This window comes from Dermacentor andersoni, chromosome 1, assembly GCF_023375885.2.
Source record: "Dermacentor andersoni chromosome 1, qqDerAnde1_hic_scaffold, whole genome shotgun sequence".
NCBI lineage: Eukaryota > Metazoa > Arthropoda > Arachnida > Ixodida > Ixodidae > Dermacentor > Dermacentor andersoni.
In genome coordinates, this window is record NC_092814.1 from 90,986,892 (window position 1) to 91,008,370 (window position 21,479).

The 21,479-nt window shown below is 45.6% G+C and overlaps 1 protein-coding gene across 2 annotated transcripts in view; it reads left to right on the forward strand.

The window, feature by feature from the left end:
- Nucleotides 1-204: 204 nt before the first annotated feature.
- Nucleotides 205-21,479, forward strand: part of LOC126544372 (sodium-coupled neutral amino acid transporter 7-like) — a 46,749-nt gene continuing 25,474 nt past the window's right edge. The window contains exons 1-5 of one of the 2 annotated variants that reach the window (XM_055061765.2): nucleotides 205-2,151; nucleotides 7,122-7,220; nucleotides 7,902-8,032; nucleotides 18,624-18,822; nucleotides 20,290-20,425. In XM_055061765.2, coding sequence (XP_054917740.1) covers nucleotides 7,913-8,032; nucleotides 18,624-18,822; nucleotides 20,290-20,425 — 455 coding nt within the window. In that variant the 5' untranslated portion in view covers nucleotides 205-2,151; nucleotides 7,122-7,220; nucleotides 7,902-7,912. The remainder of the gene's footprint in view (nucleotides 2,152-7,121; nucleotides 7,221-7,901; nucleotides 8,033-18,623; nucleotides 18,823-20,289; nucleotides 20,426-21,479) is intronic. The other variant, XM_050191679.3, reaches the window with a different exon arrangement.

The window sequence follows — 21,479 nt, forward strand, 5'->3', positions numbered from 1 at the left end:
CTTGTTCAGCGAAGCAAGCGATTGACCCACATTACTAATTTATTGGCAACTGCACATTTGGGAATAGTTGTAACCCGCTGATCTCAGCCTTTCAACTTCGTGGGTTAAATTTTCCTGTAAAGTGTGCTCACGTGGTTTGAATAGTGCTGAGCGAAGACGCGATTACGATGAACTCATTCGTGACAGTTTTTGTGCGACGGGAGCACGATTTTAGCAGCGGCTAGCAGGATATGCCCAACACCCGTGTTCTTTCATAATTATAAACTTAACACCCCCAAAGCTACAACTCGCATTAGCCGACAATTAACGAGCGAAACTTGGACCGATGCCACTTTCATAGAACACCAATCACACTGCGTTTACAAACCGACCTATCAGTAACTACTAATAAATCACCAACAAACCTGATCGTTACGAAGTTCCTTTCTTCGTGTTCTACCTTGTCTTCGTTACGCTGCTATACAAATAAAGAGTAAACCTATGTTTACCTTCGTATTCCTATTCAAGTAGTGAACACAAATGAAAGCGGAAGAAAAAAAGCAACTTGCCGTCTAGGTGGGAACAGCCACCGCGTAATGCATGGGAATAGCCGGATGCCACCGAGGAGGGCAAATACCAGACCCAAGCTACACTGCACTGGAAAGCGGAGTTGCTGAGTGCGGTTTACGGCTCTATCGTCGAGGTGCTGCACTCTATTCGTTCGCCTGCAGCAACTTGAATTGACATCCGATCTTCACGAAAAAAAAAAAAATGGTCGTTTCCTAAAACCCACCCATATCACATTCCACCATCGTTTAGCATGTTTAATATTCATGTTTCAGCTCATGTTCATTCATGTTTCAGTTCATATTTTGAAGTTAACCATTTCGTTTCCCCTTATTCATGCGCCATGCACTTTTTATGTTATCGTGTGCTTTTAAACTATACCATATTTCTTGTCGTTATTTCCGCATTGCTTATAGTCCCCTCTTCTTTACTGCTATTATGTGCACAAATTTGATTTACCATGTATTGTACTTTCTTCTTTTTCATCTGGTTGCGTAAGCACTGTTGGGATTTTTTGCCCCCTCCCCTTACACAATGCCCTACGGGCCTGTAAGGTACTTCAAATAAATAAATAAATAAATAAATAAATAAATAAATAAATAAATAAATAGTACATTGCTGCGACATCACACCAGAGAAGGAAAACTGTATATAGAGCTCGAGAGATCGTGATTTATATTCTAGGCCTCTCAGCAAATTTATTCACGTATCATTATAGTATTGCAGAAAGGAACCGCAAAGAGCATCGGCTTCTAGCAAAAAAAAAAAGAAAGAAAAACGAATACAGAAAGGTGACGGCAGTACGTTGTTTATTTATACACACGTTGGTGAGATATAGAATGACGCCTATCTTTCGCAGGAGCTGGTTCGAAGGTGCTTTGTTCCGCTGCGTTCTCGCGTGCGCCTGAATTCACCACTTGATCTTCCAAGCGGCAGCGCTCTTGGAGGCTGCTAACCTTCGCAGCGGCGGACATGCACAAAAACCAGCGCAAGTGCGAAAGAAGGCACACCGTGCACGACGCAGCGCTCGTGTCGAGCCTTTTTATTTTTCTTTCTTTCTTTTTTGTTCTTGGGCCGGTTTCTTTTTTTTTTTTTTTTCGCTTCCGCAACCATGACCGTAATCAAACAAGCCCAACTTGCAGGCTTCCAACTTTTTCAATACTGGGTTGTCTGATTGGCCGTGCTAGGCGGGCATTAAACCTAGCTTGCCGTCACGAGCTTGCGCACCGACACGAGGCAGCTATAGATACTGCACACACGTGCAACCAGCTGCGCCTGCCACCGGCGTCCGCTCGTATAGCGGAAACGGCGTCGATGCCATGAGGACCACCGTATTAGGAGCTGGGCGCACGTGCGAACGTTCTCAAGATGACGCAGATTTCTCGAGGGAAGCGTGTGCACCGTCTGGCAGATTCCCCAGGCCCGGCGGCGCCTTTCACGGCACAGCTCTCCGACACCGACAGTGTTCGAGTCCGCCTCGAAGTGCGGGCAGTGCACCTGAACGACACCAGCCCGAACCGCGTATACGGCGGGACTAGAAAATGAGTGACCCGACAGCAGCGAAGGAAATCGCCGAGGTAGCGCCGCCTTCGGAGGCCAGCGAAGGTAGGAACAGCACGTTTCCCCTCGTGATGCACGCAGCGTGCTTCGAGCTCGCTCGAAAATGTCATGTGCTTCAGCCCTAGAAACTGCTTCCATCATTTTCCATCGCGATTCCAACGCTCGCAGCCAAGTACAGTTGAACGTAGCTGTTTCGAATCGAGCCGTTTGATTGGTCAATTATAAATGGGTAATTACTTGAACTAAAGCAACTTTCTGAGTGTTCATACAAGTGTTTAAATTCCGATTGGCTGTAATCCGCTCCAAAATTGCACTCTATACCTCAATGATATGGAAGGACAATGGAATGGGACGCGTCAATACGGCGCCAACGTGTTCACGAGAACGCTTGCCTTCGTCAACGCCCTTGAAGAAGATGGGTCGCCTTGTCAAAACGTTGGTAGCGGACAGAGGCGTCCCTTTCCCTTGTTATCCCGCATTTCCAGTTCAAGTATCCGTCTTGCTAATAACAGTTATGGTAGCTCGGATCCCTCAGATATCCACAGGAGCACATAGGCACATCAGCACAAACATCATGGTGTTAGTAGTAGTGAAGGGCACAACAGCAACAACAAGGGTGTACAACTGGCTGCCAGGAGCGTGGGTGACCAACAAATCAAATGCTTGACTCTTTCTTCCTGTAAACTGTACGAATGGGGGCAATTACGCTACGTGAGATATGTTGCACCCCAGTGAAGCGATTGATGATCGCCAGAAGAACGCAGATCACATGAGCTCACTGATGAGTGATATATTGTGGCGAAAAAAAGCCTATCATCCAATTCAGGTGCTACGTAGTATCATAACTTTAAAGATCACCTTAGGTTTAGAAATGGTTCTCGTTTTCACATTCATGCAGAGCAGCATGCTGCGAGAAAGGGCTGATAGGTTTTGTCTGGACGGGCTGCAAGCCAAAGTTCGTATGTGAATTGACGTCCGTCAAGTAATAACGTAAGCAATGCAGCTTAAGGAATCATAAACAATGCGGCTTAAGGAATCACAATGAAAAAATGAGTACCGTGCATGACTGCGACGTTGCGCAACCGACGGTACTGAGGTAGTGGAAAAGAAATGCATCTAGCGCGATAACTGTCATGAAATATGCTGTGGCACCATGATCATGCTGCCTGCCGGCGATGGTTACGACGTCATCTCAACAGTTGGCCGGGTGGCCCGGAGCCTGCAGGAAGAAGCCATGGCAGATAGAGCGCATTTCTTTTGCTCTGTGCACAACTTCTTCGAGACGTTATGGAATCTAACACTTAAAAAAAAAAAATATCTCATTTTCCAGAAAGAATATGCGCCTTATGCCATTGGTACCGTAGCAAAGTATAGTCAGCTAAACAAATTGATTAGGGCCATTTTAGGCGTCTACGTGTGCATCAACGCGCAAATGGGAACTATGAACTTTTTTTTTTTTTTGAAGCGAGAGAACCAAATTTATATCCTGAAAATTTTATTTGCTGCGGCTAAATTCAAGTAGTGTAAAAGCCGCCGGAATGTCGCTTTAAAACCATGCGGCCGACATCGCAGTTCACAACACTGGGTGCTTGGGCGTGTTGGTATTGCATTGCTAAATGTAAGAGCGCGATACACGTACAGAGGGAGACGGAGCTCCATTTATGTGTGTTTCGTTATCTTACATTTAGCAATGCCATCGTAGAGTTTATTTTGCACATAAGTGGTACCTGTGCCTGTTCGGTATGCGAGCCGTTGCACCACTGGTTCCCCGCGTGTGTGCAGGCGGGCTGTTTTGAGAAAAGTGTCACTCGCTGTCCTTCCAAAAAAAAAAAAATAAAACATTGTAATTGTTCGACGATATCGCTTTACGTGCCCTGCGCAACAATCGGACATATCAGACAATGCAGGAATGGATGGCTATCTTAATGCTCAAATCCAATCCAATATCTTACGAGCTCACGGAACAGCGCAGCCATGTACGAATGCAATAAAAGAACAGCGCAGCTGTGCTATCACCGTTGCGATCAGCAATATGTCCGCTCCCTACATACGCTTTCCTTGATCACATTACGTGACACGTGCTGAGCACATGCTTGATAATTAGGATGCTCCGTCCTCGCAGCTTAGTCTCAGTCAATCGACCAACTGTTATACTCACACTACATTATTATACCGCTTCTGCCGTCTATCATCATCATGCAATCTTGCGAAACTATAAGACGTTTGATTAAGGCAGATCGCGTGGCCTGCTGAAGGCTGCGCCAGGGTAGTTGGCCGGAAAATGTATAGACGAGGCGATTAACTGTTCGGTGAAACAGAGTCGCCAGCGATTATGTGTAAGTATACAAAGGTCCCTGTTTGATGCCCTTTACTCGTGTGCTCTGCAGATATTTAGGATATATGACGCGACACATACAAGCACTTAATTATTACGGAAGAAACCATGCAATTATAATGAAAATTAATTGGCCCTATTAAGCTATGTGTCGTTTAAGATATAACACCAGAAGCTCCATCGCCCTGTGTAACGCACAAGCAGTTCACCCACGGCCTGAGCACGTCTGGAACGTACTGAAATCGCGAATCACGCCGCAATTTTAACGCAACCTGCAGAAATCGATGTGACGTGAGAAACTGCTGCAGGCATAATGGACGTGATATACAGGGTGTTTCACGTAACTTCAACCAAGGAAATAAAGAAAGTTGTTAAACGCAGTTGGGTGAAACCAACGACTCACGGTTTACCGTCATGTGGCGCTCCTCAAATATTCTTATGTTCCGCTTTATTAGTTAACTGAGATCAATTAGTCAAAATTTTGAATATTCACTTTAGGGCCAAGTAAGTTTCGTTACGTTGTAGACGGGGTTCAGAAACGACCGATGCAATTCTTTGTGGCAACGTACATGCTGCGTGGCTATTTTTTTTTTTCGGCGTTTAAAGAAAGCCTCCGAAATATCAAATAAAGCCACGTGACTGCACTCGTGCACTATCGTATTGCAGCGCTCTCAACCGTGCGCCGAGCTTATCGCTTATATCAGGGATGACTGCGCCTCCTTTCCGTGTGCCACCGCCAAAGATGCTGACGCACTGTGAAGCCGATGCCTAGAGCGACGGCCGCTCACTGGCCACGGTCCGCGCGCATGGTTCTTTCGCTCGAATCACGGTTGAGAGCGCTGCAATACGATAGCGCATGAGCGCAGTGACGTGGTCTTATTTCATATTTCGCCGGCTCTCTTACAACGCCGAAAAATATCACCACGCAACATGTACGTTGCCACAAAAAATTGCATCGGTCGTTTCTGGATAGCCTCTACAACGCATCCAAACGCACTTGGCCCTACACTGTAAACAAAAGAACACCCAGATGGGCGTTTTTTGCTTGTCCTCTAGCGCATTCCCTTTTGTACATCTTTTTGCTCCCATTGAAAGGGCGTACGATAAAACTCCCATTGACGTGGGCATTAATTGGGCACACAACGGGGGTACCGTAATACGCCCACTTCACCCCCATTTGACTGGGAGGTACAATGGGAGTATTGTGAAGGAGTTAAAGGCATTTTAGTTTAGGTGCGGCAAGCTCGTAGCGAAATGCATGGTGGCGCGGGTCACGCGCTTACGCAGTACCAGACGGAACACCGCAGGCCGAAATGTCGAACGCCGGCGATCAAGGCTCAAGGGAACTCGGCCGTCCGTGAGCTGCCACCCGAGCAGGCGTCGCACCTGCTCGGAGCGAACGCCGGCGTCCGACACCTCGGCCTGCGGTGTTCCGTCTGCTGCTGCATAGGCGCGGCGTACCGCCACGAAGCATTTCGCCGCGGGCTCGCCACACGTGGTCCAATCGACGGCACAGGGCCACCGCTGAATCGACCAAGTCACGCGCACACGTGGTCCAATGGCGAGTGAACCCGTCACCGCACGTCTTCATTTTTTTTTTTTTCCTTTCGCTGATGACAGAGCCCCTCTTTGCAAAGCTTTTATACAGTCGTCCTAGCTTATCGGCAGTGCCTCCGAGGCCAGCAATGAGTGATTATTACACAATTTTGCATAATTGACCTTAGTTGAACTAATTAAGCCGAATTAAAGATACTCTAAGGAGGGCCACATGACGGCAAACCATATGTGGTTGGTTTCATTCAGCTACGGCTAACCCCTTTTTTTTAATCTTTGGTGCGAGTTACGTGAAACAACCTGTATGCCTACCGTAACACAACGTGCATTTTCGGCATATTGACGGGTCGGAATGCAGAATTTTTTTTTTTAGGAAGTGGTTAGCGTAAGAATGAAGTACTGGGCGAGTTGGAACATTTTCATGATTTGCAGCACAAAGGAAAACAGACGGGGACAATGATGACAAGACAAAGACAAGACGTGCCTACACTCTTAAGCAAAATTACACCCTTTTGCCACACAACGATAATCGTCATCTGTCTTGTCCGCATTTCCTTTCTTTAACTCGGCGAGCCCGGTATATACTTCCCAGTAACGAACGGCATGCGCGTTATCAGCATGACATAGCATTCCCGACAGGAAAGTAGCGGGCGCGGCGTTTTCAAGAAAGGAAACGCAAGCAAGGCAGATGACGATTATCGTTGTGTGGCAAAGATACACCCCAAAGGGTGTACCTTTGCCTAAGTGTATACACTATTTAAATACTTTGCACCCTTTGGGGCTTATCTTGTCCCACAACGATAATAGACATCTGCCTTGCTTGCGTTTCCTTGCTTGGAAACTCTCCGCTCACTGCTTGCCTGTCGAGAATGCTAAATCATGCTGATAACGCGCATGCCGTTCGTGACCTGGAAGTATCGGGCGCGCAGCTTTAAAGAAAGGAAATACGGGAAAGATAGATCACGATTATCGTTGTGGGACAAGATAAGCCACAAAGGGTGCCAACTCTTTTAAGGGTGTACTTTTCCTGGTCTCTATATATTATTTCCACCACCCCCCTCCTTTTTTTTGGCTGTTGTAAGACTTTAGAGAGGGAAATGTGACACAAATCTTGGTAACTCCGCAGAAATGGATGCACAGAGGCTTTGGACGGCCTTACCAAGATAGGATGGGTGTTGTGCTCTGCAGCGCTTCAAAAATACCTTGGTTGAAGAGAGCGCATGAGGTGAGCAACGCCGCGTCTCCTGTGGACTAAGCTCCTCGAGAGGCGAACACGCAGATCACGCTGCACTTCTCAACGAAGATGCGCTTTGAGAAGGAGTACCCTAAGTTACTACATGTCCAGTTTTTTCACTTGCCTTTCGTAATCTACACTCGCCCCCCCCCCCCCCTTCTTTTAAAGCGGCGCCGTAGAAGTTTGCGCACATCTACACATAGCGTGCGTATTCCCCCACGCCGCGAGCCCAATCCTGTTCACAAATGTATATACGGAAGAAACTTTGTGGTTTCGAAGTATTTTTCTTTTTTCCGCAGTAGTCCGCTGCGCGTTTCTTGTCGAGTTGCACCATTTCGTCTTCAGGTTCGCTAATGCCGAATCGCGCAGTGCGTGAGATCTGCATGATATTTGTTTAATGCGACAGCGCAAGCCAACGACCGAAAGCTGAGCAAGTTTGGTAGGAATCCGTTGTTTCAATAGGCGGGAGTACAAAACAGGGACACGAGAGGAACTTATTTTTCGCTCCTTTTGTGTTTTGTACATCTGCCTTTTCAAAACCAATGCCTTGGAATGGAAAATATCACGAACTTGTGGGGATTAAAAGACACCTGATGCGGTCGATCCCGTAATATACGCGGCGCAAGCTCCACTCCCATGTCATTCCTGTTCTAATGTTTCCCTATCCCTTAGGCGTCGGCCAGATGACAACCTACTCGGTAGCCTTGGTGATGGCGACCACCGCCCTCGGTGCCGGACTCCTGCATTTCCCAGCAGTCTACAATATCGCAGGAGGCATCTTCACGGCCACGATCGTGCAGCTGGTGAGCGCTTATATTTTTTTCATTCCCTCACTTGTCGCTTACACTTCGGTTACTGTTATGACATGTGCCGTCGTCATTTTTTGACCACTCAATGTTTGTGCGTACAACGGACTGGTTGGTTCTTTTTTCCTCGTGTTTATCCGGTACAAACAGTGTTACAGTTAGTCTGCAGAATTCGCTTGTGTTATCTGCACAAGTGTGAGTGGCGATGTGGTCATGTGCCGGGAATCCTGCTTAAATAAGCCTAAGCTCTGATTTTCAAGAATAAACAGTTGGCAGTCTGCGCTCGTGGTGTGTTGTGCGTTTCTTTCGCTGTCCTCGTTTTTTCGCACAGTTTTAGCCTCCCTTCACGTAAATGTCGACCGAACGAACCGTACAGCCGTGCCGAGCTGTGCTGCCTGAGCATGAGCTGAGCTGAACTGCCGAGCTGAGAGCTGCCTTGAGCGTATGTAGGAGCGCTGCACCGGGAGCTGACAGGATCATGTATTGCACGATTAAGTACCTATACGCTCCGACACACAGACGACACCTCTGGCACTTTTCAGCTCTATTTGGGCGGCCGGATACCTACCATCTTCGAGGAAGGAAGCTATTGTTGTTCCAGTTTTGAGGCAAGGTAAAGACCCTTCACAGCGACCACACGGCTCCACAGCCACCGTAGTCCTCCATAAAGAAAGCAACAAAAGCCCAATAAAGAAAGGCGGCAGGGAGATACGATATCTCCAATGCTATTCACAGCGTGTTTACAGGAGGTATTCAGAAACCTGGATTGGGAAGAATTGGGGATAAGAGTTAATGGAGAATACCTTAGTAACTTGCGATTCGCTGAGGATATTGCCTTGCTTAATAACTCAGGGGACCAATTGCAATGCATGCTCAGTGACCTGGACAGGCCAAGCAGAAGGGCGGGTCTAAAAATTAATCTGCAGAAAACTAAAGTAATGTTTAACAGTCTCGGAAGAGAACAGCAGTTTACGATAGGTAGCGAGGCACTGGAAGTGGTAAGGGAATACACTTACTTAGGGCGGGTAGTGACGGTGGATCCGGATCATGAGACTGAAATAATCAGAAGAATAAGAATGGGCTGGGGTGCGTTTGGCAGGCATTCTCAGATCATCAACAGCAGGTTGCCATTATCCCTCAAGAGAAAAGTGTATAACAGCTGTGTCTTACCAGTACTCACGTACGGGACAGAAACCTGCATGGAGGCTTACGAAAAGGGCTCTACTTAAATTGAGGACGACGCAACGAGCTACGGAAAGAAGAATGATGGGTGTAACGTTAAGGGATAAGAAAAGAGCAGATTGGGTGACGGAACAAACGCGAGTTAATGACATCTTAGTTGAAATTAAGAAAAAGAAATGGGCATGGGCCGGACATGTCATGAGGAGGGAAGATAACCGATGGTTATTAAGGGTTACGGACTGGATTCCAAGGGAAGGGAAGCGTAGCAGGGGGCGGCAGAAAGTTAGGTGGGCGGATGAGATTAAGAAGTTTGCAGGGACAACATGGCCACAATTAGCACATGACCGGGGAAGTTGGAGAAGTATGGGAGAGGCCGTTGCCCTGCAGTAGGCGTAACCAGGCTGCTGCTGCTGCTGCTGCTGCTGCTGCTGGTGATGCTGATGACGACTACGACGACGATGATAATAATGATGATTATGATGATGATGATGGAAGACCCTTCCTCGGCGGCAGGTTACCGCCCGATAGTCCTCACAAATTAGGTTGCCTTCGTTAGCTTTTTGAAGTAAAAATATTATTCGTCTACTTGCATATTTCCTTGAATTTAACAAAATGCTTGATCCCTATCAGTGTGGCTTCGGAAAAGGGCAGTTCATACCTGTTCATCTTGTGCTTATTGAGGGAAATATTCGTGATGCGTTTGTACATAAGCAGCTTTTCTGATCGATATTTCTCGATTATGAGAAGGCGTGTGACACAATGTGGCGTTACAGAATATTGTGAGACTTGTGGGGAATGGGCATCCGTGGAAACATGCTAAACATATAATAGAAAACTATTTGCCTAATCGTACCTTCCGCGTCAAAATCGTCAATGTGTTGTTGCGTCCATTTATACAAGAAACTGGTATACTTCAGGAAGGCATGCTCAACTGCACGCTCTTTATAGTTTAGGTGAACAGGCTCCGTGCTTCATAACCAAGCTATGTTTTATTCCGCCTACGTAGACAACGTACACATAGGATTCAAATCCTGTGACCTTGCAGTGTGTGAGAGACAAATGTAGCAGGGCTTGGACAAGGTGTCTAAGTGGGCAGACGAAAACGAATTTAAGGTTAACCCTCATCAATGTTCTTGTGTTCTTTTTACAAGAAAGAGAGGCCTGGTTCCCGATCCTAGTGTAGAACTGTGTGGACGGCAAATACCTGTGAACAAAGACCACAAGTTTTTAGGCCTTATACTTGATGTGAAACTGACTTTCGTTCCACACATAAGGTATCTCAAGTCAAAATGTTTAAAAACAATACAGCTGCTGAAAATTTGACCTTACGCAACATGGCGTAATGACCGAAAGTGTTCAATGAACCTTGAGAGGAGCCTCATTTGATCACGAGTGGATTATGGTGCCATGACATATCTCTCTGCCGCGCCAAGCACGTTAAAGATGCTGGATCCCGTCCACCATGCATCTACGTATCCGCCTGGCCACTGGCACCTTCAGAACAAGCCCTATTGAAAGCCTATACGTAGAATCGAATGGGTGGTCACTCCCTCTGCACAGAACATACATTAGCTTCACATATCTTCTCAAAGCTCACTGAAACTGTGAACATCCTTGTCATACTACAGTTAATGAATTGACGTGTGCTACACTTTTTTTCACAATCGACCTTCTGTGAGACAGTCTTTCTTACTGCGTGTGAGAGAATTTAGCGAAGGAATGGATATCCCACTCCTCGAACATCTCTTAATGCCTCAAACAAAGCTGTTACCGCCTTGCGAGCGGTAGGTGACAGAATGTGATATATATTTTGTAGAAGTTACAAAGCACTCTCCAGAGCTCGAAATGCGAATGCATTTCTTTAAACTTCAATCGAAGTACTCTTTCTCTGAATTCTACACCGGTGCGTAAAAGTAACATGCTGGCGTATCTTACGCGGTTGTTGGTCCCTTTTTCTCCGAATCAGACGTATTGCTCCCCCAAACAAGTATCTATACTACAGAAGCCTATGCAGTATTGTCTGCGGTGAAACACATAAAGAAATCAAAACTAGAGAAGTAAATAATGTTCACCGACTCGTTAAGTGTTGTAAAATCGTTAATGTCTTTACAAAAGCACAAAAAGCATGTTTTTTATTGAGCTTTATTCACTTTTGTGTAATATTTAGTCATATCGTAGACATGTGATAATATTATTACGGTGGGAAAAGAGAACAAGGTCGTCGACGGTGAAGACGACGAAGTGGCAACAGCCTCTCGGGATTCCCGGCTGCTGTTTATATACACCTTGTAAATACACCATGTAAATAGTTTTATACCTGTGACATTTTGGTGGAGGTTCGGAGTAAGCGTCTTCGCCACGGAGCTCCGCAGCGGACGTCTCACCCAGCCTGAGAACTTGCTTCTAGTGGAAGGCACCGCATCTGCAGCAGCAGTGCCAACTACACATACCCAGTACGTTGCTCTACCTCAGCCGCAAGACCTCGACAAGTTCACCGGCCACGATGGTATTGACGTAGAAGAATGGTTGAAGATGTATGACCGCGTCATCAAGATGAGCAGATGGGATCCGACCATAATGCTGGCCAAGGTCGTGTTCTACCTCGATGGAACACCGCGAACGTGGTTTTACACACACGAGGAAGAGCTAACCAGCTGGGACTTGTTCAAAGAAAAGCTGTCCGACATTTTTGGTAATCCGACCGGTCGGCAACTAGCGGCCAAGCAACCACTTGCCACGCGTGCCCAAACTGCTACCGAGTCGTATGTCTCCTGCATTCAGGATGTCCTAGCCCTCTGTCATAAGTCGACACGTCCATGCCGGAGGTGGACAAGGTTGGACACATGGACATGGACATGGAGGCATTGCGGACGACGCATTCAACCTTCTGGTCTTCAGAAACTTGTCGACTGTCGACGCCATCATGAAGGAATGCCGCCGTTTCGAGCAGCCTAAGAGTCGCCGTATATACAACCATTTTACACGGCTTCCAAATACTGCAGCGACCTCATCCTGACCTCATCGACCAATCTAGCTCGCCACTACCAAGCGAAAACTTGACCCGAATTGTACGCCGCGAACTCGAAGCAGCGTTTTCTGCCTCGCCTCAACAGACGTCTTAAAGCAACACTGCTGAGACGATATCGCTGATCCAGTCCGTGGTTCGCCAGGAAATCGCTAATATGGGTCTTCCCAGTGCCTGCTCCTTGAGTCGTTCTGACACCGGCCCTGCTCCTATGCCTCGGTCCTATCGCAGTCCACCTTAGAGTGCCCGTCATCCCTACATTGCCCGGAATCCACCGGACTGACCTACACCTGACGACAGGCCGATCCGTTGCTGCTGCGGCCGAATCGATCACGTTTCCCGTCACTGCCGCAGCCGTTGACCGTCCCCGCCTCGAAACGCCTTCTGGAATTCAAGTTCGCCCCGAAGTTCTTCACCCCGTTGCTTCTACGACGCTTCCGACGCCATACCTCGACTCGCCGTTATGCTTGCTCGCCCTCGCCTCAACGTCGCCAGTCACACCCGCCCCAGCTTCACTGCTCGCCGTCGCCGACCTACCCAGGACCGTCCCAGCAGGAAAACTAGGCAATGCGGCACCTCGAGCTGGTGCTGAAATGTCGGATTCGCCGCAAAATCCTCCTTTGCCGCTGTTTACAAAACGTAACTTTTTTTGGCGTCCAAGTTGATGGCACACCCGTCACAGCCCTCATAGATATCGAAGCACACATGTCAATTATGACCAGCCGCCTACGCCGCCATTTAAAGAAAATTGTTACGAGAAAAGTGTATAACAGCTCTGTCTTACCAGTACCCACGTACGAGGCAGAAACCTGGAGGCTTACGAAAATGGCTCTACTTAAGTTGAGGACAACGCAACAAGCTATGGAAAGAAGAATTATGGGTGTAACGTTAAGCGGTGGGATACGCTACCCTGGAGAACGCAACACTCTGCACATCGCTCTCCCAGACAGGGGATTAATATCAGACGATTTTTGTAGCCTTAGTGAAAAAGAGCTTCTTGAAGGATTCCAAGAGCAAAACGCAATTAAGGTTAAAAAAAAACACTCCTGCGAAATGACGAACAGATCCCTAAAGAACGCGTGATACGCACATTTGGTACCAGTGCTGCGCCAAGTTTACTTGACCCAGGATGTGTGAAAATCAACGTCAGAACATAGACACAAAATCCGAGGCGGTGCTTCAAGTGCCAGAGGATCGGGCATGCACCACAATCGTGTAGAGGCAAAGAAACATGCGCGAAGTATAGTGCCAACGATCATCCTTCTGACAATTGCAATGCTCCTGCACAATACGTCATTGCAAGGGAGACCATCCAGCTTACTCATGGAGCTGCCTTTGCTGGAAGACAGAAAAAGAAGTCAGTGCAATCAACGTAAAGGAAAAAAATCTTTCTATGAATCAAGGAAAAGACTAGGCCACTTATTTCGAATAAGCTATGCCAGTGCAGCGCGGCAGGGGGCAGCACCGCACAGGTTTCAGGGACTTCCAGGGACTTCCAGGGTTCACGCACGGTAGTCCTGTAGCATCTCCATCCGCCCCTTTGGTGGCAGCAGCCAGTGCTGCTCCACCATCATCGAAGATGGACCTGGAGACCGCAGTGCCACAGGACCCGAAGCTAAACCGAACTCCATGGTCCGAGACGTGCCTCTCGGCGCTTGGCTCTTAATCATCCAGCGCCTCGGAGAAGGCGATAGAGGTCTAACCGAGAACCCCAGCGTCATCGACGCCAAAAGATCCGTGCTCCCTAGAGCGCGCCAAGAAGGACAAACTTCTTGTAACTGCGCCGAAAAAGGGACAGGTAACCTAAATGGTTACCGCTCTTGTATACATGTACATTTAGCTATCGTTCGCACGTGCTCTTTAACATAGACAACGCAACTTTTTTCTTTCAATATGGCTACACAAATAATTCAGTGGAATGCCAGGGGCCTATTTCACATTCTAGATAATGTCAAATATCTGCTAAATGAATATCAGCCAAGGCAGTTCTGTGTTCAAGAAACACATTTAATGTCAACACACAAGAAAATTTTAAGACAATACATAGTTCTTCGTAAAGACCGAAATAACGGTAACACTTCTTCAGGCGGTGTGGTAATTATAGCCCAAAAGTCAGTTGCATGCCAGCATGTGTTGCTCCATAGTTCATTCTAGGCAGTGGCTGTTCAGACTATATTGTCCAATCAACTGAAGCGTCCATCACCTGATGGACGCTTTAACTCAGCAGAGTTTGAAAAGCTGATTGATCAGCTTCCTGAGCCCTATATAATAATCGGATATTTTAATGCTCACCGCACGTTCTGGGGCGACTCAAAATGTGGTGCGAGAGGTTGGTCAATAAAAAAGTCCCTTCTGTCAGCTGAAGCCTGTCTGTTTCGCAAGGCCGAGCTCACTTTTTACAGTGCTACACACAACACATATTCATGTATAGATTTAGCCATAGGGTCAGCATCACTTCTTCCATACCAAGAATGGAGAGTTATTAGCAATCCGCGTGGGAGCGATCATTTTCCATTGCTCGTTGAACAATGAGAATGGCACGATAGAACAGTTTGCAACAAAAAATTGAGGTTTCATAGTGCGAACTGGTCGAAATTTAAAAAAGCTATGTGCACTGCGCCTGGAAAATCTGGCCAACTTGAGTGTAGAGGAGATGACCAGATATATCACTGAGCACAACCTCTGCTCTATACTAATAAAGCTAATCCAAGACATTGGTGGAACAAAGACTGTGAACTTGCAAAGAGACGCCAGAACAAAACATAGAGCATTTTTTTCTCTCAACCTAACAGCAGAAAATCTAATAAATTTTGAACGGTGCAAAGCAAACGTCCGGCGTATCCACCGAATAGCCAAGAGAGAAAGCTGGACATGTTACGTTCCTCGATAAACTCGGGCACGGATGTGAGCAAAGTGCATAATAGGACAAAAACTTTTTCTTGGGCGAGTTGGTGTTTGCTGAACGACATGATATTGTAGCGCTAAAAAAACAGGAAAAGAAAGATTCTAAGTGACAGACAGGAGAGAAAGAAAGACGGCGCTACTTACAGGGTACGTCAACTAAAAGGACAACGCGCAAAAGAAAGGCTGTTCCTTGCATCGTGAATGTGCCATATTTCTCCCTCAGTGCCAGCATATTTATAAGGTACGATATTTTGCCCTTTTTTCATTATACAACTATAGATTGCTCTTAAGTATAAATAATTCTTAAAAGATAATTACAACGTAACTATTCCACTGTCTGGATTGCCGGAAAGTGCGCGCGCAAGACCAACGAGGTACAAAGCAAAATTTATGGTTCCAATACCACAAACAAATTACGATAAGCAATCCGTATGCGCTACACCTTACCATCCTTGCTGAATATGTTAAATGAAGATAACTTTGATATTAACTGTCATGCAGGAACTTTATTAAAATGCACATTCAACAGAAGTTTTCTTGTATTAGGAATATACCTGTAACTTACGCTTGTTGTTGTTTATTCTTCTATATTTTCCTAAGTTGTTATCCGTTGATATATTGTAAAAATAAACTGCTAAATTTCTACCTAAAATGCTTTGAAAATGAACATAATAAGTGCGCATCTTCTTTTCACATTTATGTATTCATTTGTATGATCAATTCTATTGTCTTTATGTAATGTATACAATGAATGTACTTCTGCTCCTGCTGTATTGCCATGGGGTGCAGGACATACGTCAAGATATGTTCACAGCTTTTTGTTTTGTCTCCTCCTCCTAAAGAAATAAAATAGAACTGAATTTGAATTAAAGATTATTCTGTCTATGCGGACGACATTCAAATCAGCTTCAAATATTGCACCCTGCCCATATGTGAACGACAGATGCAGTTAAGTGTTAATCGGCTCGCCTAATAGGCAGACGAAAACGGGTTCTGATTCAGTGCAGAAAAGATTACTTGTGTGATGTCTTTCAGGTGAAGAGGGGTATGTCCGGACCCTTGCATTGCGATGAATGGGAAGAGCCTGATCATTACGAAAGAAAAAAAATTAAGTGTAATTTTCGATGCTAAGCTAACCTTCATCCAGCATATAAAACAGTTGAAGTTGTGTAGGTATTCACCTCGCACTTGGTGCCTTTCGTACCAGCCCTGTACAAAGCCTTTATGCATTGTCGGATCAGTGGCCACTGGATTATAAGCGAACATATCTTGGAGTCACTTATGCATTAAGGACCGTGTCCCTACAACAACGTCCATGCAAATCACTTATAAATGATCTGTCCACAAATCACTTGTAAGAAAACCGGCCTTCACACGCCCCGCCATTCCCGTTAGCAGTAAAATTTGGTGCGGAAAATGTTGGAATAGTTTTCAGAGATCTGCAAGAAAGTGACGGCGCTGAATTCATCCCGCCGTGGCAGCAACGTCCAGTAGCTTGTCACTTGTCCTTTAAGGAGCTTAAAAAGAAAAGTTGTCCAAGTCCCCTAATCCAGCAACATTTCTGGACCCTTGAAGAGAAGTATAGATCTATCGCTTTTTCCACTGATGCTTCAAAGTCTGCAGCTTCGGCATCATGGGCAGCCCATAGCCTAAACTTCTGCAACTCTAAAACCTTGCATAACCATAGCAGGCTTTTTACAGCCGAAGCTTACGGTATTATGATCACTGTTGCGCACATTGTGCAGTACAAGATACAATAAATGTCTATAGTATACACTGATTCTTTAAGCGTTGTCACAGCCCTGTCCAGTGACAAGGCTAGCCCAAATCCTGTTTTCAACAAGCTCCTTAAACACATTCATGCAGCATATAAACTGCACCTTGCTTTTGATGTGCGCTGGGTGCCAGGCCACCCTGGGATTGCAGGCAATGAAATGGCTGCTGGGGAAGCCGCTCATCGGAACAGAATTTACGTAAGCTGGGCACCTGATGTAGACATGAAACCAGTTGTACGTAAAGCGTTACGTAAGGACTGGCAACCTGAATGGAACAAGGAAATTGAAAGCCAACTATCTACTGAAACCGCAATTAACCAAATCTTTCCCACTGAAGCTCCATAGACTTTCCGAAGTCACCCTGGCACGGTTTAGAATAGGACACACTTATGGTACACATAACTGCCTCTTGATTTCAACTGATCCACTGACGTGCACACACTGCGAAGAGACCTCAACTATTCTGCATGTCTTCATTGGATGTCCTGGATTTCACCGAGAGCGAGTGGCTCATTTCAGGGAACTTCACTCACACCATCTAATTCCCCATCCCTCGTTATTCTTATCAGGAAATCCACTTTTTAACTTTAAGCGAGTGCTTAATTATCTTGCAGAAATTAGCATTTTTTTAGAAATTGCTTCCTTCCGTCCTAACCGTTAGATTCTACATCAAAGGTGAGGTACAATCTGATGCACAAAAGTAGTGTTTCCGTAAAGTCATGGTGCACTTTTGACCGGTCACAGGAGATCAACGAAACAAGATTGAAATGCGAAATCTTCACCAAATAAAAGGGAAACTCCAAGTTATTCACTTTGCACTTTGGTCATGGATTCGAATTTAGCGAGCCACAGAACATACTGAACTTCCCTCTGTACCATCCACATCTCGACTGGCGTGGGCTGATTCACTGCTCCGAAGTTCGTGGTGCTGCGTCATCACCTGTGTGTGCACACCCTCGTGCATCATTCTGCAAAAACTTGGAGAGCTATCCTTTTATTTGGTGAAGATTTCCCGTTTCTATCTTGTTTTGTTTCTTGCCTGTGACCGGTCAAAAATGCACCATGACTTTACGGACACGGTATATGTCCGAGCCCTCGCACTTCTTGCATAGACAAGAATTGTCCAGTGATGGATTCGGGACTTTCCATAATGATTTTGCATGTGCTGTTGTAGCCAATGCATTTAAAGTCCTGTATTCATTACAGTAATTATTTTAGTATCAGTACACTAAAATGTATAGATCCACTTTATGCGTATGCCTCTGTACAGTCTTTAATTTAAATCATTAAACCTACAATTCTGCAGTATCATGAGATATGTACTGGCGCTCTTTGGCCATATAGATGACCTTGCGTCAATAAAAATCTAATTACATGTATTTCGACGCACCATTCCTAGTACTCATGACATATTGCTGTTTGGTTTTTCATTTCCCAAGGACACCATTAAATGTGCGCCTTCGTCATTTTAGAAGGAGCGTCTAGGACAAAGCGCATACAGGATTATCTTTTGGCCAGTTACATGCACTGCGCACTTGTCAATACGCTATAGATTCTTTCGAGCTACTAGACTTCCTTAATGTGCATCCATGTTCCATGCACCGTGAATGCGCACACCGGGTTGCCACTGCGCGCTGCTGTCCGAAGTAGGATTCTGTCCCGAGATTGCCAAGAACATTAAGATTTGCCCTCGTTTTTCTAGATCCTGGTGGTTGCCCTCGGAGGTACTATTCTGACCTTGGCATTTTGTGCCGATGTAAACAACGACCGCACTTACCACAACGTACTGCTCTCTATGTGTGGAGTGAAATGGCGCTACGCATCGGCAGTGTCCGTCCTGTTGACCTGCTATGGCGTCTGTGTCACGTACCTGATAGTCATTGGTGATCAGTACGACCGCAGTAAGTATCTGTTTTTGTCTTTCTGTATGGCACGCTACAGCAATTTGTCGACAGATGTCCTGTGAAGGCGTTCCATTATTTACCATGCCGGGGTGGGCGGGTACGGGTGATGTCCTGGACACACACAAAACTATTTGGCTATTTTAATTGCTGAACAAGTCAAGCAAATATATATCTCTTCCGCGAGCTTTGGACTATCTATTATACAGGGTGATCGTTTTTTAAGATTTACGGAAATTTTACAAAGGGCCTGTTGCAGACAACGTAATTCTAGTCCTTGAGCTGGCTTATTCAGAGAGGCGGAAATTACATGCACAAGAAATTGATACACATATTCATCTAATTAACAAAAGCCCACTAATTATATTTTGAACTAATTGCTTTAGGGCACATATTACAATTTACGAATTCTATCCGGTGAGTTTGCAAGGCGCATACACTTGCGACGCCAGTTTGGAGATATGCGCCATCTTACTTACCGTAAAAATGCACTGTTGTCCCACCTACTTTTTTTTAACGAAACGCTCTTCTATTCGTTGAAGCACAAAAGGAACTGAAACGCATATATATTTCGTTCCACACTTTGGGAATAAATATTTTGAAACTTGTCCTGAAAATTTATTTCAAGTGGGTACGTCTTGCCAGCTCACCGGCTACAATTCGTAAATTGCAATCTGTTCCTTAAATAATTTATTATGAAGTTAATTAGTGGATGTTTGTTAATTAGTTCAATATGTGTTTAGATTTCTCGTGCATATAATGTCTGCCTCTTCCAATAATGCCGCTCAAGGATCCTATCTATGTAATCCTATCTGCCACAGGCGAGTTCTGAAAATTCCATAAAACTTAAAAATGATCACCCTGTAATAACGTAGATTGAGCGTAGATTACGTAGATTCAACAAATATCTCGAGTTCGGTGCAATTTTCAAGATTTCGAAAAAAAGTTGTTCATTCAAATCTGTCTGTGTCTAAATTTTCCACATAAACAACCACCCCCCTCCAGGCTAAAATAAAAATGTTAACGAACAAAATTTTTTTGCATCGGTTTTCTGAAACTTACGTTGTTCGCGGCAAGACATGTCAGCTTCGGCTTTAAGAAGTCATTTACATGAACACCACGTTTGCTATGCTCATAGCCCTTTTGAAAGAAAGAATCTATAGCAAAAAAAAAACACCCTGTGTGTATGTAGTCTGTGCGTTTGTCTTTGTATTGTTTTGTACGCTGCCTCCCCCCTCCCGCCCCTCAATGTGTGTGTGTGTTTTTTTTAACGTATGATCGACTACCAACAAGCCCGACCGCAGACTTTATTAAATCCCCTCTATCGGCGTCTCTTTGGTCGGAGTGAACTTGGCGTGGGGAGGTGAAGGCCGGAAGTGGCCTCAAGCCAAACACACCCCTGCGGCGTGAAGTGGTGCTTGACGGTGCATTTTCATTCCCAACCCAATACACGCCTCCTTCGTCCAGTATTCGCCTCGCTTCACGGACCAGACTTCTGCCACACGTGGTACATGGCCCGCGAGTTCACCATCACCATCACAGCTGTCGCCATCGTGCTGCCTCTGAACATGCTCCAGCACATCGAGTTCTTGAAGTGCGCCAGGTACGCCCGACTTGCGCGCTTGAGTGAGAGACGTCCGCGCTTTTCACACCTTCTTTTGTCCGTGCTCTCGCAGAACCTTCCCTCGTGTCGCGTTTGGGTGCGATTTACTTGAAGTTACAGCGAGCGAAAGTGGCTGCACAGCGGTGTTACGTCTCATACTCAAGCACAGTTAACTGAAAGAAAACTTCTAATTCTGTCTTGCTTTCTTTTACTTTTTTTTTTTGTTCCCTCTTATTTTGCTTTATGCTACGAGCAAATCTTCGTATAGTGTTGCGGTTTTCAGACGTAAGTTAACTGTATTGGATACTCAAGTCATGTATCAAAGGTTAACCGAGCCTTGTGCAGTTTTACTTGGGCAAACTAAAATGGATCAATTTCGTAATCGTACTTTACCCTGGTAGCCCCTGGTGTTACACCTAACTTGAACCGTATGAACTGCATCGCTCGGGATAGACTTTAAAAATTCTATGCCCGTAGCTATTGCGTGTTTGGACTTTGTGCGACCGCGAAATATGAAAAGGCGCCGCTAAGCGTTTCCACTATATAGAGATTGTGTGTTTTTAGCAAACGATTCCAGCACGCTGCATGGTTGCATAGAAACTAACCAACCCTTTAATAGAATTTCTTAGGCAGCCTATTGCCTTATCAAAGTTATCAGCTACAGCCATGCTAATTTTTCATTTTTCTAATGAGTTTGGTTAGGCGACTCCCTGACCTGTTCAGTTAGCTCAATGCTGTTCCTTTCATTGCGGTGGGCATGAGAGCTTCGTTCTTTGTAGAAGCACTCGAGAGCGCCTCTCCAATTTATGTGCGCAGTGACGGCATCATTTTTTTACATGAGACGTCCTTAAAATCGGTCTGAGGAGTTCGCTTGCTAAAACCGCATGTTAACGAAAACATGTTACAGCATTATCGCTTATACAGGGTGTCCCAGCTAACCTTAGCAAGAGCTTAAAGATATGCGAATACCACGTCTCTGGACAGAACCAAGGTAATATGTTCACCAGCGCTTGGCGATACTCATTATTTCTTTCCGCCGAATTATATAATTTGT